This window comes from Penicillium oxalicum, chromosome IV, assembly GCF_001723175.1.
Source record: "Penicillium oxalicum strain HP7-1 chromosome IV, whole genome shotgun sequence".
Classification (NCBI taxonomy): Eukaryota; Fungi; Ascomycota; class Eurotiomycetes; order Eurotiales; family Aspergillaceae; genus Penicillium; species Penicillium oxalicum.
Window position 1 is genome coordinate 898,713 of NC_064653.1, and position 20,034 is coordinate 918,746.

General features: G+C 50.5%; 5 protein-coding genes across 5 annotated transcripts; 3 read left to right on the plus strand and 2 right to left on the minus strand.

Moving 5' to 3' along the window:
• Window positions 1-509: 509 nt before the first annotated feature.
• On the minus strand, window positions 510-6,172 carry POX_d05097 (uncharacterized protein; the record flags this gene model as incomplete). The annotated part of the gene is made up of 6 exons (XM_050113949.1): window positions 510-1,597; window positions 1,664-2,688; window positions 2,760-4,506; window positions 4,561-4,882; window positions 4,936-5,184; window positions 5,246-6,172. The coding sequence occupies 6 exons, from the start codon at window positions 6,170-6,172 to the stop codon at window positions 510-512; spliced, it is 5,358 nt and encodes a 1,785-aa protein (XP_049968900.1).
• Window positions 6,173-6,854: 682 nt separating this feature from the next.
• On the minus strand, window positions 6,855-10,091 carry POX_d05098 (uncharacterized protein; the record flags this gene model as incomplete). Its single annotated transcript, XM_050113950.1, has 10 exons — window positions 6,855-7,477; window positions 7,560-8,014; window positions 8,075-8,212; window positions 8,551-8,822; window positions 8,879-8,958; window positions 9,032-9,266; window positions 9,323-9,528; window positions 9,587-9,734; window positions 9,789-9,833; window positions 9,897-10,091. 10 exons carry the CDS (start codon window positions 10,089-10,091, stop codon window positions 6,855-6,857), a joined length of 2,397 nt encoding a protein of 798 aa, XP_049968901.1.
• Window positions 10,092-12,097: 2,006 nt separating this feature from the next.
• POX_d05099 (uncharacterized protein) lies at window positions 12,098-14,533 on the plus strand (the record flags this gene model as incomplete). Its single annotated transcript, XM_050113951.1, has 4 exons — window positions 12,098-12,185; window positions 12,238-12,385; window positions 12,464-12,622; window positions 12,682-14,533. 4 exons carry the CDS (start codon window positions 12,098-12,100, stop codon window positions 14,531-14,533), a joined length of 2,247 nt encoding a protein of 748 aa, XP_049968902.1.
• A 1,306-nt stretch (window positions 14,534-15,839) lies between these two features.
• Window positions 15,840-16,925, plus strand: POX_d05100 (uncharacterized protein; the record flags this gene model as incomplete). Its single annotated transcript, XM_050113952.1, has 1 exon — window positions 15,840-16,925. One exon carries the CDS (start codon window positions 15,840-15,842, stop codon window positions 16,923-16,925), a length of 1,086 nt encoding a protein of 361 aa, XP_049968903.1.
• Window positions 16,926-17,326: 401 nt separating this feature from the next.
• POX_d05101 (uncharacterized protein) lies at window positions 17,327-19,498 on the plus strand (the record flags this gene model as incomplete). Its single annotated transcript, XM_050113953.1, has 1 exon — window positions 17,327-19,498. One exon carries the CDS (start codon window positions 17,327-17,329, stop codon window positions 19,496-19,498), a length of 2,172 nt encoding a protein of 723 aa, XP_049968904.1.
• Window positions 19,499-20,034: the final 536 nt, after the last annotated feature.

The window sequence follows — 20,034 nt, forward strand, 5'->3', positions numbered from 1 at the left end:
TGGAGCACCCGAGTGTTCAAACGTGGAGAGCTTCAACTGGCGATCAGGGGACAGATACTGAAAGCCTTCTCTCTCCAGCAATCTCGAGATCAAGTTGATATTTCGATCTCAGAGTATATACTGCATGTATAACATCCAGAGGTAAAAATATTGCGTGATTTGTTTTGCTTTTATCCCAATGTATTTGTTTGTTTATTGATCCTACTGTTTTTGCTCAACCGGAACCACGAGGGTGTGACGACATTACCCAAGCTCCGATCCTGAGCCCAAAACGCTGCGACGCTGCCAGTCGATCCGCAATGTAACCTTAGAGCCACTTCTCATCTCGTCGTCTCCACTCAAAATATTACGATTGTTCAAAGTGAAGCACCGCCGTCGAGCCAATTGAGGACATCCAGCCAAAGATTCAGATCAAAAGAAAGGTTCAATTATCGGTTCGGTAATCTTTACAACTCGCTCATTCAATGGACCAAGACCCCTGGAAAATGCCCACAGTCATGGCCATTGCATCATGCATCGCTAGTCGATTGGTTCCATTGAGCAGCCCACTGGCCCCATAGAGCAACTTCATCCATTTCCAGCTCCTTTTCCTCATCGCCACCATATCGGCCATATCGACGTCCGAATCGAGAGGCACGGTAGCCTCGCCCCGAGCTATTTCCAGAATCCTCATAGTTCTCGCGGGATTTCTCCATCACAGCCAGTCGCTTGGTAACCTCATTCGCTTCATAAAGGGTGACAAGGCGTCTTTTGGCCGGATTTCGGGTGGCCCGCTTCCGACAAGCCTCGAGCATGATCTGGGACGTAGTCTTTTCACTCTCGTCCGTGACGTTGCTCTTGAACTTGTAGCTGGTCGCTTTTTGAAAGCGTGAGTAGTGCCAGCGATCCCTCTGAGAAGCAATTTCGGGGGGGTTTCGAGTGGTCTCATTCACCCAAGCCGAGACCGCCATCTCAAGGGGAGTTGTTCCAGTGGCATTCTCGCGATACAGGAGATCCGGCCGTCGGTCGAGAATCCAGTCAAGAATCTGAGGGAAGCATAGTTTGACACAGTCATGGGCAATTGTGTTTCCGGCACCATCGAGTAATTCCAGGAACCTGTAGCTCGAGGATTCGCCGAGATCAAGGAAAATCTTGACGATTTGACGGGCATTATGCCAGTCCGATGGTTCGTTCGGGTTCTTGGATGGTGGTTCCAATGGGCTCAGTGCGCCGCGCTTGTGGATCCAGTCTGCAAATGGTGTTTTGGATCCTTGACCCGCACGCTGGGTAAGCATGGCGAGAACTTGCTCTTTGTTCAGCAAATCTATCAAGGCCGAGGCCTGGCCAGGCAATCGCATCACACCCATCTGGGTTGAACAGAGAATCATGTGAAGGGGGTTGCGACCTTGCGCGTCCCGAACAGCCTGGTTGGCTCCAGCTTCGATCAAGATTTGAGCGAATTTCAGCCGTCGCAAAGACAACGCCAGCGCCAGGGGCGTGTATCCCTCAGACGAGCGAGCTTCCAGGCACTCTGGGTGTTGGTCCACCAAAAACTGGACAAGTTTTTCCGACTCGTCGCAGGGACGTGACATCACTGCGCAATGAAGAACCAGTTCATCTATATGGAAGGTCAGTCTCATCATTTTTTTCGTGTTGTTCATGTGGGGAGACGATGAGAACTTACTCCGAGTTTGTAGCCATTGCATAACGGATGCTTCTAGACCGAGCCGGGACTTGGACAGCCGCTGGACAGCTTCATCCGTAGCATGCTGGTTCACATACTCAAGATAATAGCGACCCGGAGCGGTGCCCAAGAACCACTCAGTACTGGCTAGTTTGCCCAGCAAAGCAGAAATGAGAACAGGCGAGCGACCGACCTCTTGGGTTCCTCGAGTCTGTCTCTCGTTCTCTGGCCGACCAGCACTTGCCCAATCCTTGCGCTTCTTACCTCGGATTGATAGTCCCTGATAGTACTCATGTTCTTCAGGAGCAGCAATTCCGGATTTTTTGCTCATGTTTTCCAATGGAAGGCCGACTGCCGTCTTTTGAATCATGAGGCTCAGACACTCGATGTGGCCGAGAATCATTGCGAGCTGGAAATCGGCCTGCTGCAGAGAGAATGGGTTCTTGTCTGACGGATCGGTACTTGCACACTCGTGTCCAGCCCGAATGAGCCATTCCAGCAAGCCGAGGTCATTTTTGTGAATGGCATACTGAAAGAGTGTACAAACCTCCATAGTCCAGCCGGCCCATTTGCTCATAGCCACGATATTGTGTCTCTTTTGATTGAGAAGTTCTTCTGAGAAGAGATCAACCGGGAAGGTGAATTGCAGTACCTGCCGTGGCGAATAATTGCTTTCGACCTGGCTTGACTTTGTTCCGATGTCGTCGTGAGTGAATTGCTCGTCCACAACGCGGCCCACGATCCTGAGATCTTCATCATCGTCAGAGGAGTCTGTGTCCGTGTCCGAGTCCATATCAAAACGTTTCCGAGTCTCAGACTCCTTAACCTTGCACTGTGCTTGAAGAATCTTCAGGATACCCTTGGCCACGCGAAGGTGACCGCGTACGATCGCAATGTGCAAACAAGAATTTCCCAAAGCATCAGTTTGAGACAGTATCAGTGGCTTTCGATCCTTCTCTGGGCCCCACATCTGGAGCGTGAAAGATTTGATTTTGTCGAGGTCTCCCCTCCAAGCAGCCTCAAACCTGTTCATGAGTGATTAGTATTCATTTGACAAAGCCCCGTGTACGGACCTAATCGGTCATCTGAGACATACATTTCCACGTATCCGTCATATGTAGCGGCGTCAAAATTGAGATAAGTCTTGAATAGCTTGAGCTCAAAAGGCTGAGCGGGCTTCTTGGCCTGCTGCCTGTGCCGCGTGTGAATCGGGAATGGGTTTGAATGTTCTCCGGGATGAAGCTCAGCCCAAGTTTTCGCTCCACGAGACAACAGCTCGGTCTCCAGAAGCTTGTAATTCTGTGTGAGTGCCTCGGATTTCTTCCGCTTCTCAGCCTCTCTTTCCCTCTGCTTGAGTGCATCGGCCTTTTGACGCTCTGTGACTTCTTCGTACTTCTTGTTATCTTTTTTGGCTTTTCTGATCAAGCCTTTCGAAGCCAGCATTTTATAAGTGCCGTCTTCAATGCCCGTGAGATAATCTTCGTCATTTTTCTCGAGAATGACGGGATCTGGGTGCATATGGGTGCCATATGGGATATGAATATTCGGTGTTTCATTTAGCTCATTCTCCAGTTCTGCCAAACGATGTTTTGTAGCATCCAGTGCGGTCTGGTATGAGCTATAGCTTTGTTCATACTCGCAATTCAGGTCAACACCCCGATTGAGAAGCTCAATAGCAACGAGAGGAAGATCGTTCTCGATGGCGAGGATGAGGGGTTGTTTGATTTTCTTTTCCGCAATCTTCTGCTCACCACCGATGTCGTTCGCAGTCTTGCCTTGTGACTTCAAGGCATCCAAGTAGTCACTTAAAGTGAAGGATGGTTTGGCTCCTAATTCCAGAAGCTTGGTCACTCCTTCAGGGTTGTGAGCACACAGTGCATTCACCAATGGGGAAGAGATATCCGCTCGTGACCCGTACCAAGAGTCATTCTTGACCACGTTGTGATTGATCGCTCGCTGGACCGCTGGACCGTCATGCTCAAGATACACATCCAGGAGCTCCAGGTAGTCCGTCTGCGCGATATAGTCAATAGGCGTATGCCGATTGACATCTCCTTGAGCAGGTGATGCGCCAAGGTTGAGCAGCGCTTGCGACATTTCTTTCGCCTTGTCCAGAGGAAGAGCAAGGACTAGAACCAATGTCAAGATTGCAGCTTTAGCTCGCTGATTATAGTCATCCCTGATCTTGATTGGCATCGAAACATCTGCTCCAAAAGATGTGACAAGCTCCTTGACTGTTTCCACATGGCCGTGGAGAATAGCCAGATGGAGCGGCGACGCAAGATTGTCCCACGCAGTCACATTGATATCGTAGACGTCTGGATCCAAGTCGTTCTCTTCAATCGTATCGTGAGTAGCGGAGACTTCTCCTTTGGGATTCATCTCAATTTTGACATATGAAGCCGACGTGCGAGATGCATGGTCGTTCGGTTGCTCCATTTCATCAACATCTTCGTCGTCGTCCACGTCCATACCGTCGACATCCTCTGCGCTTTTCAATTGTTCTGGAGCCGATTGCTTTGTCTTCTCGTCCTCCGCTTCTTGATTCTCATTGCTTCGCTTGAGTAAAATCCTCACTATCTCAATGTCCCCTCGAGTAGCGGCCAGATGTAATGCTGTTTGTCCATCCGCCATTCGCGCGATCAGCCGAGCATCGTGATCAACCAGGCACTGAACAATCTCAGGGCTGGATGACATGCACGCCAGTTGCAGAGGTGTTCTCCCGCTGTAGTCTCGGCGATCCGGGTCTACACCCTCTTGACTTAGCAATGACTTTACCGCCTCGAGGTCGTGCGATACGATGGCTTGGCAAAGCTTCTCTGTGCTGCCAATATATGCCATTGCTATTGACCGATCGTTAGCATTCGTTGGACTGTAGGGGCTAGACTTGGTCTCACCTGTCCAATCAGTCTCGGTGATCGGGTTGAAGCTGCCGATTTCTTGCCGTCCAGGATTGTCTTTGATGAAACTGATTTTGCCAGACACGTATTTCTTGTTGTCCTCTTCGGCAATCTTTTGTTCTTCTTCTGTGATGGGCTGAGGGCAAGCGCCACAGCAATCGCCAATGACATCTTCCGCGTCCCCGAAGAAGGCAGGATGCCGATGAAGATAGACATCACGAGAACGATCCTGATTCCACTCCGCATTCAGAAGAAGATCTTTTGTGTAAAGCATCTTCTCAATTTTGCGTGCATTGAACCTTTTGCCGTAGGGAATCGTCTGGTGATTTTTCAATTAGAGCTGAAGATGGAAGAAAGTGCGGGCATACATACGAAAGTATGATAGTCTGATATCTGGTCCTCCTCCTGCCAGTCTGGAACCTCATCTTCCCAGTCATCTTTGATGTTGCCGCGCAGCTCTCGGCCTTGACGCCGACGTAGGTAGAGGCTCAATGGAGGTCGCCCACGCTCTTCGCGCCGTTTGGCCAGGTAACTGTCTCGATCCTCGGACTTTGGTAGCTTCTCAAGAATCAAAAGCCTTGCAAGACCTTCTGTTCTGGTGAAGTTTCTTTCGAAAATTGTCTGTTTGTTCAATTAGACGTGCTTGGTCAAGGTTCTATCTCAATTCCCTCTGTTCACTTACTGGGTCTACCTTGGAGCGGTCAAGGAGCGGCCAGAAAACCTCGAATCCCCTGTGCGAGTATTTGGAAAGTCGATTTTCGTATGAGGGAGATCGACGTGTCAAGTCCACCTGGTTTGTTTGGGTAATGAAAGCGGCAATGGCCCGAGGGGATGCATAGACCTGCTTGCCATCGTAGGCCGCACAGGAACAATCGACATCGAAGCCTGTAAGAACCTCAGACACCGAATGATAGACACGAAGAACGATCTGTACATGTCGCGTGGGATACTGAGAAGCAATCGTGATAGCATTCTTCGTGCGAATTGTCGTAGTCTCGTAGAGAATGGTGTTTCGGATTTTGTCTTCGATCTGCTTGATCTTTTCAATGGCCTGTTCCTCATTCAATCCGTACAGAAACAGATCAACATCCGAAGCTGGTGCAAATTCATCGTGGTAGTACTGGCGTAGACCGCGCTTGGAATTCTGGTACTTTTTTGGTACAGGAAGGAGCGATGTGACGACGGCCGATCCAGCCGCGACGACGTTGCTCCAGTCTAGATCACTCAAAGCGCCTTCAGTGAAGAGCGCAAAGTTCTTTTGAAACTCTTCCAAACTAGGCACTACGGCTGGAGAGCCGTGACTCCGGCGCTTGCTTGGAGAAAGAGGAAGGAGGTACTTTTCCTTTTGTTCCGAGCTCTCTGAGTTCAAGTCCCGAGCTCGGATTCGGATGTCGGCATCCTTGGTGGTCTCACTGTACAAAGGAACAACATTGACACAATTCTCTTTGCGCAGCGTCTGAGATGAATCTTGCGCAAAAATCTTCCTGGCCACGACATCGAAATCGTTGAACGGTTTCACTAACTCCTGAAAGGATGTGTTGGGGTGCGATCGAATGTGATGTAAAAAGTCGCGGTGTTGCACCGGCAGAGACGGAATGATGATTGCCATTTTCTGGTAAGTGTATGATTCACCAATTAATCAATAGTTGTCTGTTCTTTATATGCTTCAATGCATATCTGTTGATTCTGACCAGCACATCAGGTCGGTTTAAATGCCATCAACATCCAATATTGGCCTAGTCTCGTCTAGGGTTAGCGTGCGAATCGACCAAGCAGCTCCAGGCAACTCTAGGCAGCCCTAGGCAGCAAAGGGTCCGTTCACACACCCATCGCCAATGAATCCATTGCGGACACCTCGAATCTATCTTGACGTTGAAGTCAAAGCTTTTTTGCGCAAAATTGGGCCAAGAGATCCATCTGCGGTGGTAGGCAGCAAAATGACAAGGGCAATTGAGACCAAGTTCATCCTGAAGATTCAACCGAGTAATTCATTGACCCCTTGGCAACGCCCTTCTCACGTACAAGTCCTCTGCTCGAACCGAGGGCGGATGTATTCTCACATAAACTGGGAGTTGTTGGGGAGAACACACGCGCCCTTGTGTTCATGAGGGTGCACCCGGTCGCACCAATAAGTAGCATAAGTGTCCATTTGTTAAGCGATCGACCATGCTAGTCCAGGCTAGAAAGACGAATCCGGGCTGACCTCACAAGGACCTCTTCTTAACGCATGAGCCATTCGAGTCCCCAGTATGAATGCTTAGCATCCCGGAATTCAGCATTGAGAGGGAGATTCAGTGCTGCGCAAAAGATGAAAAAATATCTTCCCAAACCTCCACCGACTGAAATACAGTGTCATGATCCGATCGGGGTATCGTTTTAGAGGCGAAATCGATCGCCTCAACGTCGGGGCCACCCCAGCAATCTTCAAAATATCTCTGGCCTTTCTGCCCAACTAGGGCATCACTCTCGGCAAAGTATGCGCGCAGTGAGAAGCGCTCGGTCGCAAGACTCCTTGCGCATTCTGCATAATCAGAGCAGACCCCCCAGCTACTACCACCGTCCTTGCGAAGACACTGCATCGCCTCGCTGTTGGCGCCGACCGTGTTTTCTATGTGCATATAGCGACTGGCAAGCTGTGTGATTTCCTTTTGCTCGGCAACAGGTGTTCCATAGTCCCGCTCAATTTTCCGCCAATTCGCAACTAAAAAGTCGGTGTCATTCGCTTGTTCTGGGGAGTCATCTCCCCCAGACGGCGTTAGATGGCGGATCAGGGCGCCACTAGCAGAAAAGACGGGGCTGGCTTGAGTCACGAAGAAACGTGGAATCTCATTCCAGAGTGCGAATGCTTTGGAAGGGATGTAAGATGCGACTCGCATTGACAAAACTCGCGAATGTTTCAGGTCAACCCATGGAGCTGATGACAATGTAAGTGAGCCGTTTTTAAATCAGAGACATCTCTCAGGGGGACATGACAGATGTAAGACCAAATATGTTACCTATCACTGCCGCAACTGGGTTGATACAATCGCGACACCGCGCCCACGTATTGAGTAGGTAGATAGTGCCCGCACTATGTGAGACTAGACTGACTCGTGGGATCTTGAGATGTGACAACACTTTTGGCAAGACTTCAATCCATGTATCCACGCGATGAGCGAGGGGGACGTCTGTAGAAGCGCCCATCCCTGGTCGATCGATGACGAGCAGGCGAACACCCGCCCGTCGTGCGATTACATGCAGTAGAATACCAGCATATCGTGACGCAAACATGCCGGGCAGAAATAAGATGGTGGGACCATTGTTACATCCAGTGTCGGCGAAAGAGACATAGAGCTGGCCTTGACTGGTATTGAGGGAGATGCGGCGATGAAATCGGCTCTCTGAAATGAGTTGGTAGGGATCCGCCATAGTTGACAGGTTGATGGGGAGATCGCGACGACGCTTATGGATGCTGGGCAGATTATAAGCTCAAAGATTTCGGGTCCTACTAGCTTAGTGGTTTCTGGCGCACGGGGCGCCTAAGATTGCCAAATGTTGGAGCCTACGGTAGGTGAGATGAGCGGCTGAGTAGGGATTAAGCGGGAGGTTCCAGTTGGGTGGAAGATGAATGATGGGGTCGAAGAGCAACGCTGCTTTCTCCGGAGACGACCTTGCCACCTCAGAACTCGTTATGCGTTGTTTTCTTTGAGTAGGTGGTCTAGCTCAATCGTATCATTCACTGAATAGGCATGTCTGAGTATATACTCAGCGATTCAAGTAGCGATTCTTTTCTTCTGTGCGGCTACGAGGACGCATTCAGCTGGAGCATACATGTTTCGTGCCTCTTGTCCTTTGAAAACGCGAACTTCTCCCCTCATCACGTAAAATGCCATATGGATAGCCATTCGCACAGCCCATGACTATGTGAATTGAATATTTGCGACCGCCCGCTCGGGCAACATACTCTGGTCAGTGGATATCTACCCACAGCAAGTCAAGATTTCACACGAGGTTGTGCCACATTTGACTTGGCAGAGCTGTGAAAACGCATCCGACCCAACTGGACCAGAATTTTCATGGGCTGACTGGGGTGCTCTGAGCTCGGGTTGGACAGTCGCAGAGTGTACCCCGTAGCTATGGAAACAGTCACTCATTGTCTTTGCAATTTGGACGAAGTCAGAGACACCCTGGTTCTCAACGGTGACGTGAACCGACGCCAGGGCTTTCTCCTGATTAAGACGCCAGACATGAAGCTCGTGCACAGATCGGACACCAGAAATCTACAGAGCTAGTTAGACTTCCTGCAGTAAGATGCACATTGTGCGGGTCATGTCACCGATTCCAGGTCATGTTTGACGTCCGCAAGGTTGATGCCCGTTGGGACACTTTCCAGGAGAATCCGACCCGAGTTTCGGACTGCAGAGCGCAGAGCGCGCAGAGATGGTTTAGTAAATGAGCCATAAGAAGAATCTACTCAGTCGGTTCTCACCTAGAGGTAGGGATGTAGTCAATATGACAATGGCAATCGCCATGCTGACTGCAGGATCGGCGTAGAAACGCGCAGGAGACGAAGTCAGCCAAATCACCAGACCTGAGATGATGACACCGACGTTATTGGCTGCGTCACCCAAGACATGTATCAGAACACCCAGCATGCCCAAGTCATAGCCTTTCTTTGCCACCTGGATATTGTTGTGGCGGTGATTGTCATGCAACGTTGATATCTGCGATCGATTGAGTAAGACAGCGAGCAGGCCGGCTGAACAAGGCAACTACTCACCATTTCAATTCCGCTTTCCGCACTGGCTATGTGTCCGGGGAAAGCCTCGCCATGAGAATGACCATGCTCTGCGTTGCGAGCTCCTGTCAGTGTGTGTGGCTCACAGATGAACGACAAGTACACACCATGAAGAAATGTCGCACTAATGAGATTAAGACCGAGGCCGACGCAGCCCACTATTGTGACCAGCTTGGGGGACTCAACAACTATTGAAAGAGGATGAGTAAGATATCGAACGGATCTCAATGAGACCATGTCACCGACTTTTGAGAGAAATGAAACGTTCGATAGATTGTAAGAAGATGCTGACTCCGAGGGCAAGGAGAAAGACACCATTGAAGAATGCACCCAGAAGTCGTGATCTTTGCCAGCCAAATGACAAATCTGAAGGCGAGTTCTTCTTGGAAGATATCTAGTACCGTCCTGAGCGATGTGGGACCAAGCAAAGGAAGATGCACCGGCAAACCTTGAGAGCAACGAATGCGACGACAAATCCAATCAGATCATTTAACTAGCGTTTATCAGAAACTGTATGATGATTCGGTGAGTCAAAGATGGAGACTTGTCAAATTACATAGTGGAAAGCATCGGCAACCAGGGCGAGCGAACTAGTGTAGAATCCAACTGGAAACTCAGAATGAGCGAAAATGAGCGTCTCGGGGAGAGACTGAGCAGTGGGCAGCTTACTGGAGATCTCGGCAATAAAGAAAGCCAAAGAAATCCCGATCACAATTTGCAACCGCGTTGATTGAGAGAGGTGAAGGCCCATGGTGGCAGAATTGAAAAGATTACAAGAACGAGACGGGAGCTTAACAGATAGGAGGGGATAATTCAAGGCGATGGGAGTCAGTAAACAGAGGAGATTACTGAAAGAGAAATCGGGCCGTGTGTTTTCTGCTCTGAAACTTTCTGGCGTCCTCAGTCGGTTCTGTTGACGTGACTCGGAACTCGGATTTGCTTCTGTCACATGGCGTGGGGTAAGAGAGGCATGCAACTCTCTTGGTAGCGGCACGGGTTCCATCGGCTACGATTAAAGGATCGGACGTATTGGCTCGTCTTGATCGCCTGTCCCGGTCTCTGCTTTACAGAGCAGGTTCTCCCTCACGGAAACTAGTAAATACCCTCCGAGAATTCCTAGTCATCGGTCCAGATCAACTTTACCTTGGCCAACATGTTGAGCGATTGCCATCAACTGCTGACAAAGCTAGCTCAAGTTTCCCATCGAGAAAACGAGGTTCGTCCAGTTGCGCTGGAAGAATGGTCCTGAACCCTTCCAATGGGCTGGACATTGACATTGTCACGGTTCCACCTCTGTAGGTTGACCCGACCAGTTGGTGACAACTTAAGCGGTGTGGCCAAAAGCCCTTGGAATGGGAGGCGCGATCAAATCACTAGCGGGTTGAGAATTGCGCAGGCACCAGATGTAGTCTGGCCTGTATGTTTTCCTGCCATTTCCCAGTGAGTGTTTTGAATGATAATCCACGCCGAGCATCGTTCGTTTTAGTGAACGAAGATTGCAAGTCCACCCTTACTCAAGCCCTGTAAGAGACCGATCGTCGTCATCCTCGATTTGGGCGTGGCACAGGTGGTGGTCGTGCGGAAAACATGCATCTTAAGTCAGTCTGATACTCTCCAAGTGAGAAAATCTTTGAACGAGAACCAAGAGTGCCTCTTCGTTTTCTGTGGTTTATTTCGCGACTCTAAAGGACGGGCTTAGCTGATCCTCGTCTTCCAGGTCACTTGCTGGGATTTCCGACTGTCATTCCAAGTCAACCCACGCTGGTGTCGCTGTATGACCGGGAAAGCAGTTGGATTAAGGTTGACGAAGCACACATTATTAATGTGTCGAACGTCAATGTTGGAGCCCCATCTCAGGGCTTCTGCTGCCATCATTGGCCAAAGGCTCGATAGGAAGGGGTGATTGCTCGCAAGGTACTCACTTCACCCCCAGGTCCCTAGCTATCCGCGGCGCGGCACGATTCGATCGGTGGGGACTTCGTTATGAGCGCCGTCAAAAATGTTCCATTTACTATGACTTGTTCCTCATGGTACCTTGATTCAAATAAATAAGGGTACTCCTCTTACAAATCTCTTTGAAACCAGGACTTGCATTGAAAACCCTCCGTACAACGAAACATGTATGCCCATGGCGAGTGACTACCAGGGCTCACGTGATCGCGGTCAAGCATCACACCGAGATTTCAATTTCTGATCACGTGGTCTTTAGATCGCGAAATCTCCCGCTCCCGAGGGCGGAATGCCCCTCTTCTAGCGCCTACGGGATTTTCTGCCCGAATTGTTTGTTGATAGACTGGTCATCCTGAAGTACACGACGAACGGGTTGAAATTTGCATTTGGGCTCCGATAAAATCATGCCAGGTGCACTTGAATTTAGCTGGGAGTAAAGTGTTGCAAGTGAATCCTTTAGATAGCCTTTGGCATGGAGATCACAAATAGAGATACCAGGTCGTATATACTACAGAAGACGAATGGCTCAATACACTGATCCCTGCACAGCCTCTGTAGAGCCGCACTGCCATAAATAGACCCGACGTCATCGCGATTACGACTTCCGCCCAGAGCCAAGAGCGTCATGCGGAGCGAGTTAAGGCGGAGGGGGCTGAGACAGCTCGGGTTCGGCCAAGCACTGCCCCACGCTCGTATCTTCGCACCTTTTCAGATTTTGACAAGCGCTGCCATTCTCTTCCAGTTCAATACGCTCAACGAAAAGATTCAATCATCCAGAAATCTCAAATACGCGTGTTCCGTCTCGCCATGCCCCTCCTCCGTGTGGGCTCGCCGGCCCTGATACTTTGTCTATTGCTGTTGCTGCTCCCGCAGGTTCACGCATTTGGAGCCGGCAGTGAGTCCGGCCTGAATCATGACCTTGAAAAGACTTCTCTAACCGATTCTAGATATCGCGTCCATCTCGGCCATCGAGGGCAAGAACTGGCGACATGGCGACATTGAGGATATGCTCAAAACGATCGCATTCATTCACGGCCACAAGTGGACGTCTACTATGATCAAGCGAGTATATTTTGGAAATTGGTTGCGCGACTAGTGAGTAAAGTCTGCGTCGTACATCTTGGCATTTGGCGGATCTTTTTCCCCGGCCGATCACTGATCAACCGAACGCAGCTCACAAGCAATGGATGTCGGAACCCTCAAAAACCTGCCCGCCGACACCATTCGCGTTCTCGTGTGGATCCTTTCTTTTCTGACGTTTGGCTACGCCACTGGGGAATTTGAAGTGACCGCCGAGCGCTTAGGTGTCTACCGCCCAGAGGAACATATCGAGTAAATTATGCCCTCCTTGGTCTTGACCGAGCTGTCATATTGATTGTCGTTCATTTTAGTAACCCCAAAGACTACGCCGACAACGAAGATGCACGTCAGTTCGACCAACGCCTGCGGGGTCCGATCCGACAAGTCGAACTCGACATCGATCCGGAGACGGGCATGAAGAACTATATCGCCAACGAGCGTGGTGACTGGGCGACCAGCACTGCTTTTGTCAAGTTCAGCCTGAGTCGCAGTATTCACTACGGGCGCATGTATACCAACGGTGGTGGTCACAAGGGCAGGGAAGAGGATCTGTGTGAGGCTCTTCGATGCTTAGGCCAAGGACTCCATACCCTTGAAGATTTTGCGGCTCATTCGAACTACATTGAGCTTGCTCTGCGCGAGATGGGGTTCCACAACGTCTTCCCCCATACCGGTAGTGCCACACAATGTAATGTGCGTGGGCACCGGGTGTTCCCCTTGGTAACAGGGACCTTTGGAATGGTCGATTTTTTCCACTCGGTTTTGGGCGAGGCCACCGATCATTTTACCCAGTCTGAGGTGAATGAGATGGATCTGGCCCTTGGCGATGCGGAGAACAACGCTCAGTCCAGCAACTCCCTCAATATGCTAACTGGGCTTTTGGGCAAAGTCCCCGGCACTCGAGAGTTGGTGGTGGAGGCCGAACAGCTGAAGCAACGGTCCGATGCCCAGGAGATGAGCAATCGCTCCCGTGGTTTCCAGGCTGGCTACGTGCAGTCCAACGAGTTTGGTCAGAGTCGAGCGCCAAATCCCACTCAGCCCTCCACCGGCGGTGCCACATCTGGAGGCGGCCTAGCGGATTTCAACCCGCAGGAGACAGTGGACAAGATCTATCCAATCCTGGCTTTCCGCGACAAGGTCGTGCGTAGATTGAGCGCTATCATCGAAAAAATTCCTGGGCTGGAGTCGATCATTGACAAGATCACCGAGACTCTAACATTGTTTATCATGTCGCTGCTTGCGCCATTCATTCGTCCGCTCATCAACGCCGCTTCCAAGTCATTGCAGACTGGATCGTCTGGCGTGATCAGCGCCTCGGGCAAGCATCAATACGAGCCGTGGACCGATCCTCACTGCACCGATCCCACTCATTCGCTTCTCTCAAAGGATCACTTTGCCAATATCCTGAATGAACCAGCCGGATTGGTCGGTTCAGCTATTCTCAAGTACGTCGCTCCTCGGGTGCTGTATGCTTGGCAGCACATTGATGTGCCCGAGCACGAGGTCTTGGAGGATTGCATGCGCGTCTTCCACCATCCCGTACTGCGAGACATGCACAACGAAGCTCATCGGACGATGTTCGAGGCTGTCGGCAACTGGGTTCAGTCCCGTGAGGACCGGGGTGCGCACCTCAATGACATTTTGAGTTCCGAGGGCGTTCGAGCCGGTCGGAACACTGGTGGTGTCCCTCACACCCACGGCGGAAGCCAGGGCGGCTTTGCTGCACTGGGTGGCACAGCGCACGGTCAAGCACACGGTCATGGCCAGGCCCACGGCCAGGCCCAGGGCCAGGGACACGGCTTCTCACTCGGCGGTATTCAGTCTCTCTTCTCGTCATCCCAATCTCAGCACCATCCACCCTCAGGTACACAGGGACAAGGTTCGTCTGGTATGCCGTGGGATGCATTGTCCAAACTGCCCATTCCGGGCATGTCGAATCTGAATAAACTAGAGAATACCTTCTCCAATTTCCTGCCCGGTGGCTTTTCTCAGGGTTCTCGAAGAGAAGTGGGAGATGAGCAAAGTGGGCCGGACAACTCACAATATCAGCCTCAGCCTCCGCAACAATATCCACCTTCAACGCAGTATCCGTCGTCCTCGCAGTATCCGCCCTCATATTACCCCGGACAGCAGGGTTCTGGGCAAGGTGGATATCACTATTGAGATTCGTCGTATCTACCGCCTCTGAACGCTGATACAGCTACAGCTATCTGATTGTTGAACCTATCGAGAACATAGCGTTTCGGGTCTCTGAGGTAGTCGGATAATCAACGTGCTTCCAAGACCTTGTCTGTTTCAATGTGTCCACATAATCGGCAACTTACCTATTCGTATTCCTTGTGGCCAATCACGGACCTGGCGCCTGCAATGACGCGGTTGGTCTCTCTTGACTTGTGAGGGACAGTAGCAATCCCTTCAATCCTTCCATCGTAGTCCCCAACTATCCAATCTTGGGTTAGGCGACCAAGACGATACTCCAACTAGCTGGTGGGCGCAAGCTTCGGGATTTTGCAGACCTGCGATGATCCTTTGTCCATTGATCTCACTGATTGACCGGAGCAAGAAGAACAAGTAGGGGGTATAGTACCAAGAAGTGCAGCACTTTTGATTTTGCAGGCGTTTCACAGCTTCATGCCTAGCAGAATTGTTCATATGACTTGAAGTTGCAGGGCTAAAGTTGTCCAGGGGTTAGATGGGACCACTGCACGGACGGGCCGAGGCCCTCCAAACCAGCAGAATAACATCCCAGGATGCAAAGTCAACCCTCAAGAACTGGATCTACAACCCGAGAAACTAAGTGACCGGTAGATAGTCAGATCCCTTTTGATTTTGAGTAACAAGTTTTGCCTAGGTCGCAGGAGGCTCGCCCTTCCAATTCCATTAAACGACGCAGTGACTTACCCGAAGACAGCGAAGGGTCCCCATCCACGTTGAAGAGTTCGGCAGTAGATCCATCGGGCTCAGACCCCTGAGTCGAACGAGAGGAATCAATTTCAATAGTGTGATTTGACTACTGGCTACAGGCGAACGGTATTTTTTTGGCTTTAAAGCATTTGTCACGGCACCAAAGGAGAAGAACTGTGACCAGCCAGGCAGAACCTAATTGGAATTGATCTTCTTTATCCTATCCAGGCCCTGTTCTGGTACCCCTTCCAGCGATCATGAGGGAATTTCGCAGGATGCTTCAATGGCAAAAAAGATCAACTCTGATTCCTTCTTTTTCTTTCTCTCTGTCTCTTGCCTGCCTCCCTTCTATTCTGCAACCTTGAAAGGTCCAATTTGCTGAGGGGTGAGCGGTTAGGAGAGGCCCCTTGGAGATTCCTGACGCCTACATAACTCACGGCTGACGCGAAAATGGCGCCCCTTGCCGACCTTCACGCACTACTTAGAAGGGCCCGAGACCCGCGCGTTGAAAGTAGCTAGCTATCTTCTTCTGCATAGTTGGAGTAATAGTGGCTCTTCATCCATCATGGATTCAGCATGGCCACAGCCTTCTTTTGTCAACACCAAATTCAATGACGTCTTTCAGTTTGCCGAGATATTCGAAAAGCATTGCGCTCAGGTCTATAGCCATGCGACTCAATGCCCTGAAGAGACTGTCCGCTCGGAGTACATGATCGATCTGGTGTCGCAGGCCTATAGGGCAGTGCGCAGCCTACACCTGCACCAAATGGGTCGGCAGCATCTGGATACGAATACAGCCATTGCGGCGCTGAAGAGCCGCTCGACGCAGCAGAGGAGAGTCAAGAAGACGCGGACGTTGAACCTGCAGCCCACTCTCACCACCGAGGAGAGCAAGTGCCGGGAGAGAGAGCTGAAAAGAGACATTGATGATCTGTTCACCGCTGGTCCTGATGACGAGAACGAAGATCCCGACTGGTGCGCCTCTTCAGAGGAAGAGGAGACGGAAGACGAATACTATGAATATCATGAAGAATCTGAAAGTGACAACGAGCACACCAGCCTTACGCATCGAATGCATCGTGTGCGGACAATCCACGAGCTTCCAGAGGACGACGTACCAGAACTCAGTCGATCACCACCGATAGAGCTCGCAATAACTCAACCCGACAAAGACCCCAATGAGGCCTCGACCATGACCCCGCCAGTGATGTTGACCGAGGAACAAATTGCCAATGATCGTATTACAGCGGCTTTGCAGCGTATCTCTGAGAAATTTGAAGATGCTGAATCGGTACCGCTGACGCGTGTGTCGGCTCGTGTGAATAGACCGCTACAGCCCACACCCCCTTCGACGGACGACTCCAACAGCGAGGCAACTACGATCCGACCAGAATCAGGTTCAGAGCCTCTTTCATTGCTGCATACAGCAACAGATGATGTCTCCCCTTCATTAAGATTGACCACCCGTGCTGCGCATGGCGAAGTGCCGACAGAACAGCAAACCAGCAGCGAAGATGCGCATCTGGGGACTGCTAGGCCAGGACGTCTTACCAGACGTGCATCAGTCACTGTGCTTCCTCGACGGATCAAGACTGTTTGTCATCGATATGTTCGTAGGGCAATGTTGCCTCTAAGAGGAAAAACCCAATGAGGAAATGTGATACATTACACTGACTGGTTAATCTGAAAAGGGGCTTCGATTTGCCTCCTTCACTGGACTTTCCTTAGGCTCCATGAGACCCCTCATTGATATGGGAAAAATGAACATCAATGAGAATCGGCCAAGTAGATACAACAGCCTCATGGAGGATAATGTTTGCTTGCTGAATTTGTGGTAGAGAGAGAAGATGGTTGCCTGCACCTTGAATCTCCTATTTAAAGTTAGGAGGCAGCATGACTGTGGGTTCTTTCCTTCCACACTCTAGACAAAACGCGTTCTTTCACACTTCCTGTTCACACGTTTGAACCAAGACAAACGCCATCGACAATTTCAAAGTGAGCCAGCTCACAAAAGCAAAACAATTGTATCATTGTGAACATCTCACCCTGATCATGGCGCCTCCGTGGCCGGCAGTCCACGAAGGCGCAGCCACAAATGGCGAGGATCTGAGGACCTTGGTCCGTGAGCATCTCATCGCCTGTCAAGATATCGTTCGATACGCAGTGCAACATCCTGAGACCACAGTCAACACAATGGATGTTGCATCTTTTGCTCGTCTATCAGAGAGTGTGATGTGGAAGGTTTATCAACGCCTCAGCCTTGACAGTGGTTTCTCTGCTTCTAGAATTACGACCACCCCGCAGATTGTGGGCCCAAAGGTGGAAAGTGCAGAGAACTCAAGCCAGACGGTCGTATCACCGGAAGTTATCTGTATTGATGTCGATGATGCAGAGGACAATGGAGATGCAGTCAAGAGCACATGTACCAGTGACATGCGCGTAAAGCAAACAGCCTTGGATTTGGAACCATCCTCGGTCCCACCTGAGTTTCACAGAGACCAGGCTCAGCATGGAGCCAACCAAAAGGATCTCTCTCCTGAAAACGATGGCTCTGGCAGTGAGATATCTGATGATGCATCACGTTGTGGCAATAGGATTGTCTCTGATGTCGAGGATGACGTTGAGATGGATGCTTTGGAATCCAATCCAGCCTCACACAAAGAGAGCAGCCTGAATAGACAAGAATTTCCAAATTCGCCTCCAGCGTCGTCTTCTGGTGCAACGCGTTCTCCAGAAGAGCCCAGTTCTATCAATTCTACAGATCTTCGTGACGACGATCGACGGGAGACCATGCCGGTGACCGTGAACACCAAATCAGCAGAGTCCAGCCATAAATCGGGTCCTGTCAATCCGATAAGTTCCACCATGGCCTGTGCTGAAGATGCCCATGGAAGCCATGAAAATGTGCCTGATACAGAGGACGGCATGTCTGACACTGAAAGCGAGCTCTCTGAAACTGAGAGTGAAGTGTTTGATACCGAGCACCGCAACTACCAGGATCAAGAGGCCCATCCTCCTTCAAAGACACAGTCGGTCGAGATCGCAAGTTCCAGTGACTGTGACAAAGACGGCGAAAGTAGCAGCAGAGACGGTAATAAAGATCCAGGAAACGGGGAAGAAAACCGGATGACGGATGTGGAGCCAGTGGTGAGAAGCAGCACTGCAGAAGACGACAGCGATGAAAATGGCAAGGATGCTGAGCCAGCGAGTTCAAACGACCATGAGATGGCGGATGTACAATCCAAAGATATGAACGGCGTTGGCAATCGTGACAATGACAGCGGAAGCAGCAGTGAGAATAACGATGACGCTGAGGACGACAACTCTGATATGGACACAGCGTCCGACTTTTCAGACCGACCGCAAGGTATCGCAACGTGGATTCCCCAATACTCTCGAGATCGTGATCAGCCACCCAGCCAGTCGACTGGTTCCACGACGCCAGCTGAGCAATGGCCGCCTGATCTAACATTATGGGCTGCGATGCTGTCCGACCTCCCAGAATCGGATCCCACCAAACATCTGATTTGTATCAAATGGAAAAATTGCGTTGCCTTCCCTCGCCCTGAAACGATGGATCTGAAAGCCCTCATTCAAGACGTATGTGATGACTTCAATGTCAATTCCATCTCAATCAAAGTCATGGCCAAGAAGTTCACGGCTGAGCTGCATGTGCGGACCGCAGAAGATCGGTCGACCCTCCTGGCGTCCAAAATGGACTGGCTCAGTGATCTTTCACTTCCCGGATTTCAGGCGTATGTAGACGAAACGGTGATGCCACCACCGCCTCGAGTTCCGAACCGGGCCCATGAGTTACCATTCACCTTCAGAATCCACTGGGTCTGCTCATGTCCTCCCTACCAAAACTGGGCTTCCAAAGATGCTTCGCCTATTGTTCAAGACATCAGAGCTGCCTTGGAAAGTAGCGGAAATCCCTCTCTGGCAGCCACCGCGCCGAGAGTTCACGCGGTCCAAGTCAGAGGCTCGGGGGATGTCTGGGTCTATGTCTGCTCTATACCAGCTCGCGATTACATGGTTCATGTAAACAATGCGGCTGCCTGGCTCGCCCGCTTGAAGTGTGGAAATCGGGCCCGGATCTACGCCCAACGTATCACGTCTGCCGTGAAGACGCAGAGGGCCTCAGACCCATCCACTGCGCGTATTGAATCAAGGCGACGGAGAAGGTCGGAGAAGCGACGGCTTGCGCGGGCGCAAAGAAGATAGTCGTTTGTTGGGGTGGGTGATCCTGCCGTGGGACGTTTGGAGTACCTTTGAAAAATGGGTATACACATCATCATCATACTCTATGGAAAGCCTACAGATCGTGGAAGAAATGGTCTTTTTTGGATCCGTATCTGTTCATTTCAAGAATTCTTCAGGAACTAGACTTTAAAATTCGTCTCTGTGTGGGTGAACATCTTCCAAGGGAGTTTCTGCGATTGAAAAAGCACCGAGCGCACAAACTCACGATGCAACAACAGCCTTGATTTGTCTTTGAATTCAGCTCAACCACAGGCTTCCAAGTTGCCTGAGATAGAAGATTATGATGTCAATTAGAGATTATAGTGGTGACACTTTTAAAAAACAAGACTTACAACGATTTCCCACTTTCCGTTGCTGAACGTTGAAAGACCATGTTACTAGTCCACCATCAGGCATTCGTGCCTTTTGAGAGAGTAGGTGGGTGTTGACTTCAAACTACTACTAAGTAGAGCATTCAGCACCGCTGTAAAGAATCTAGACCGATGACCATTTTCATC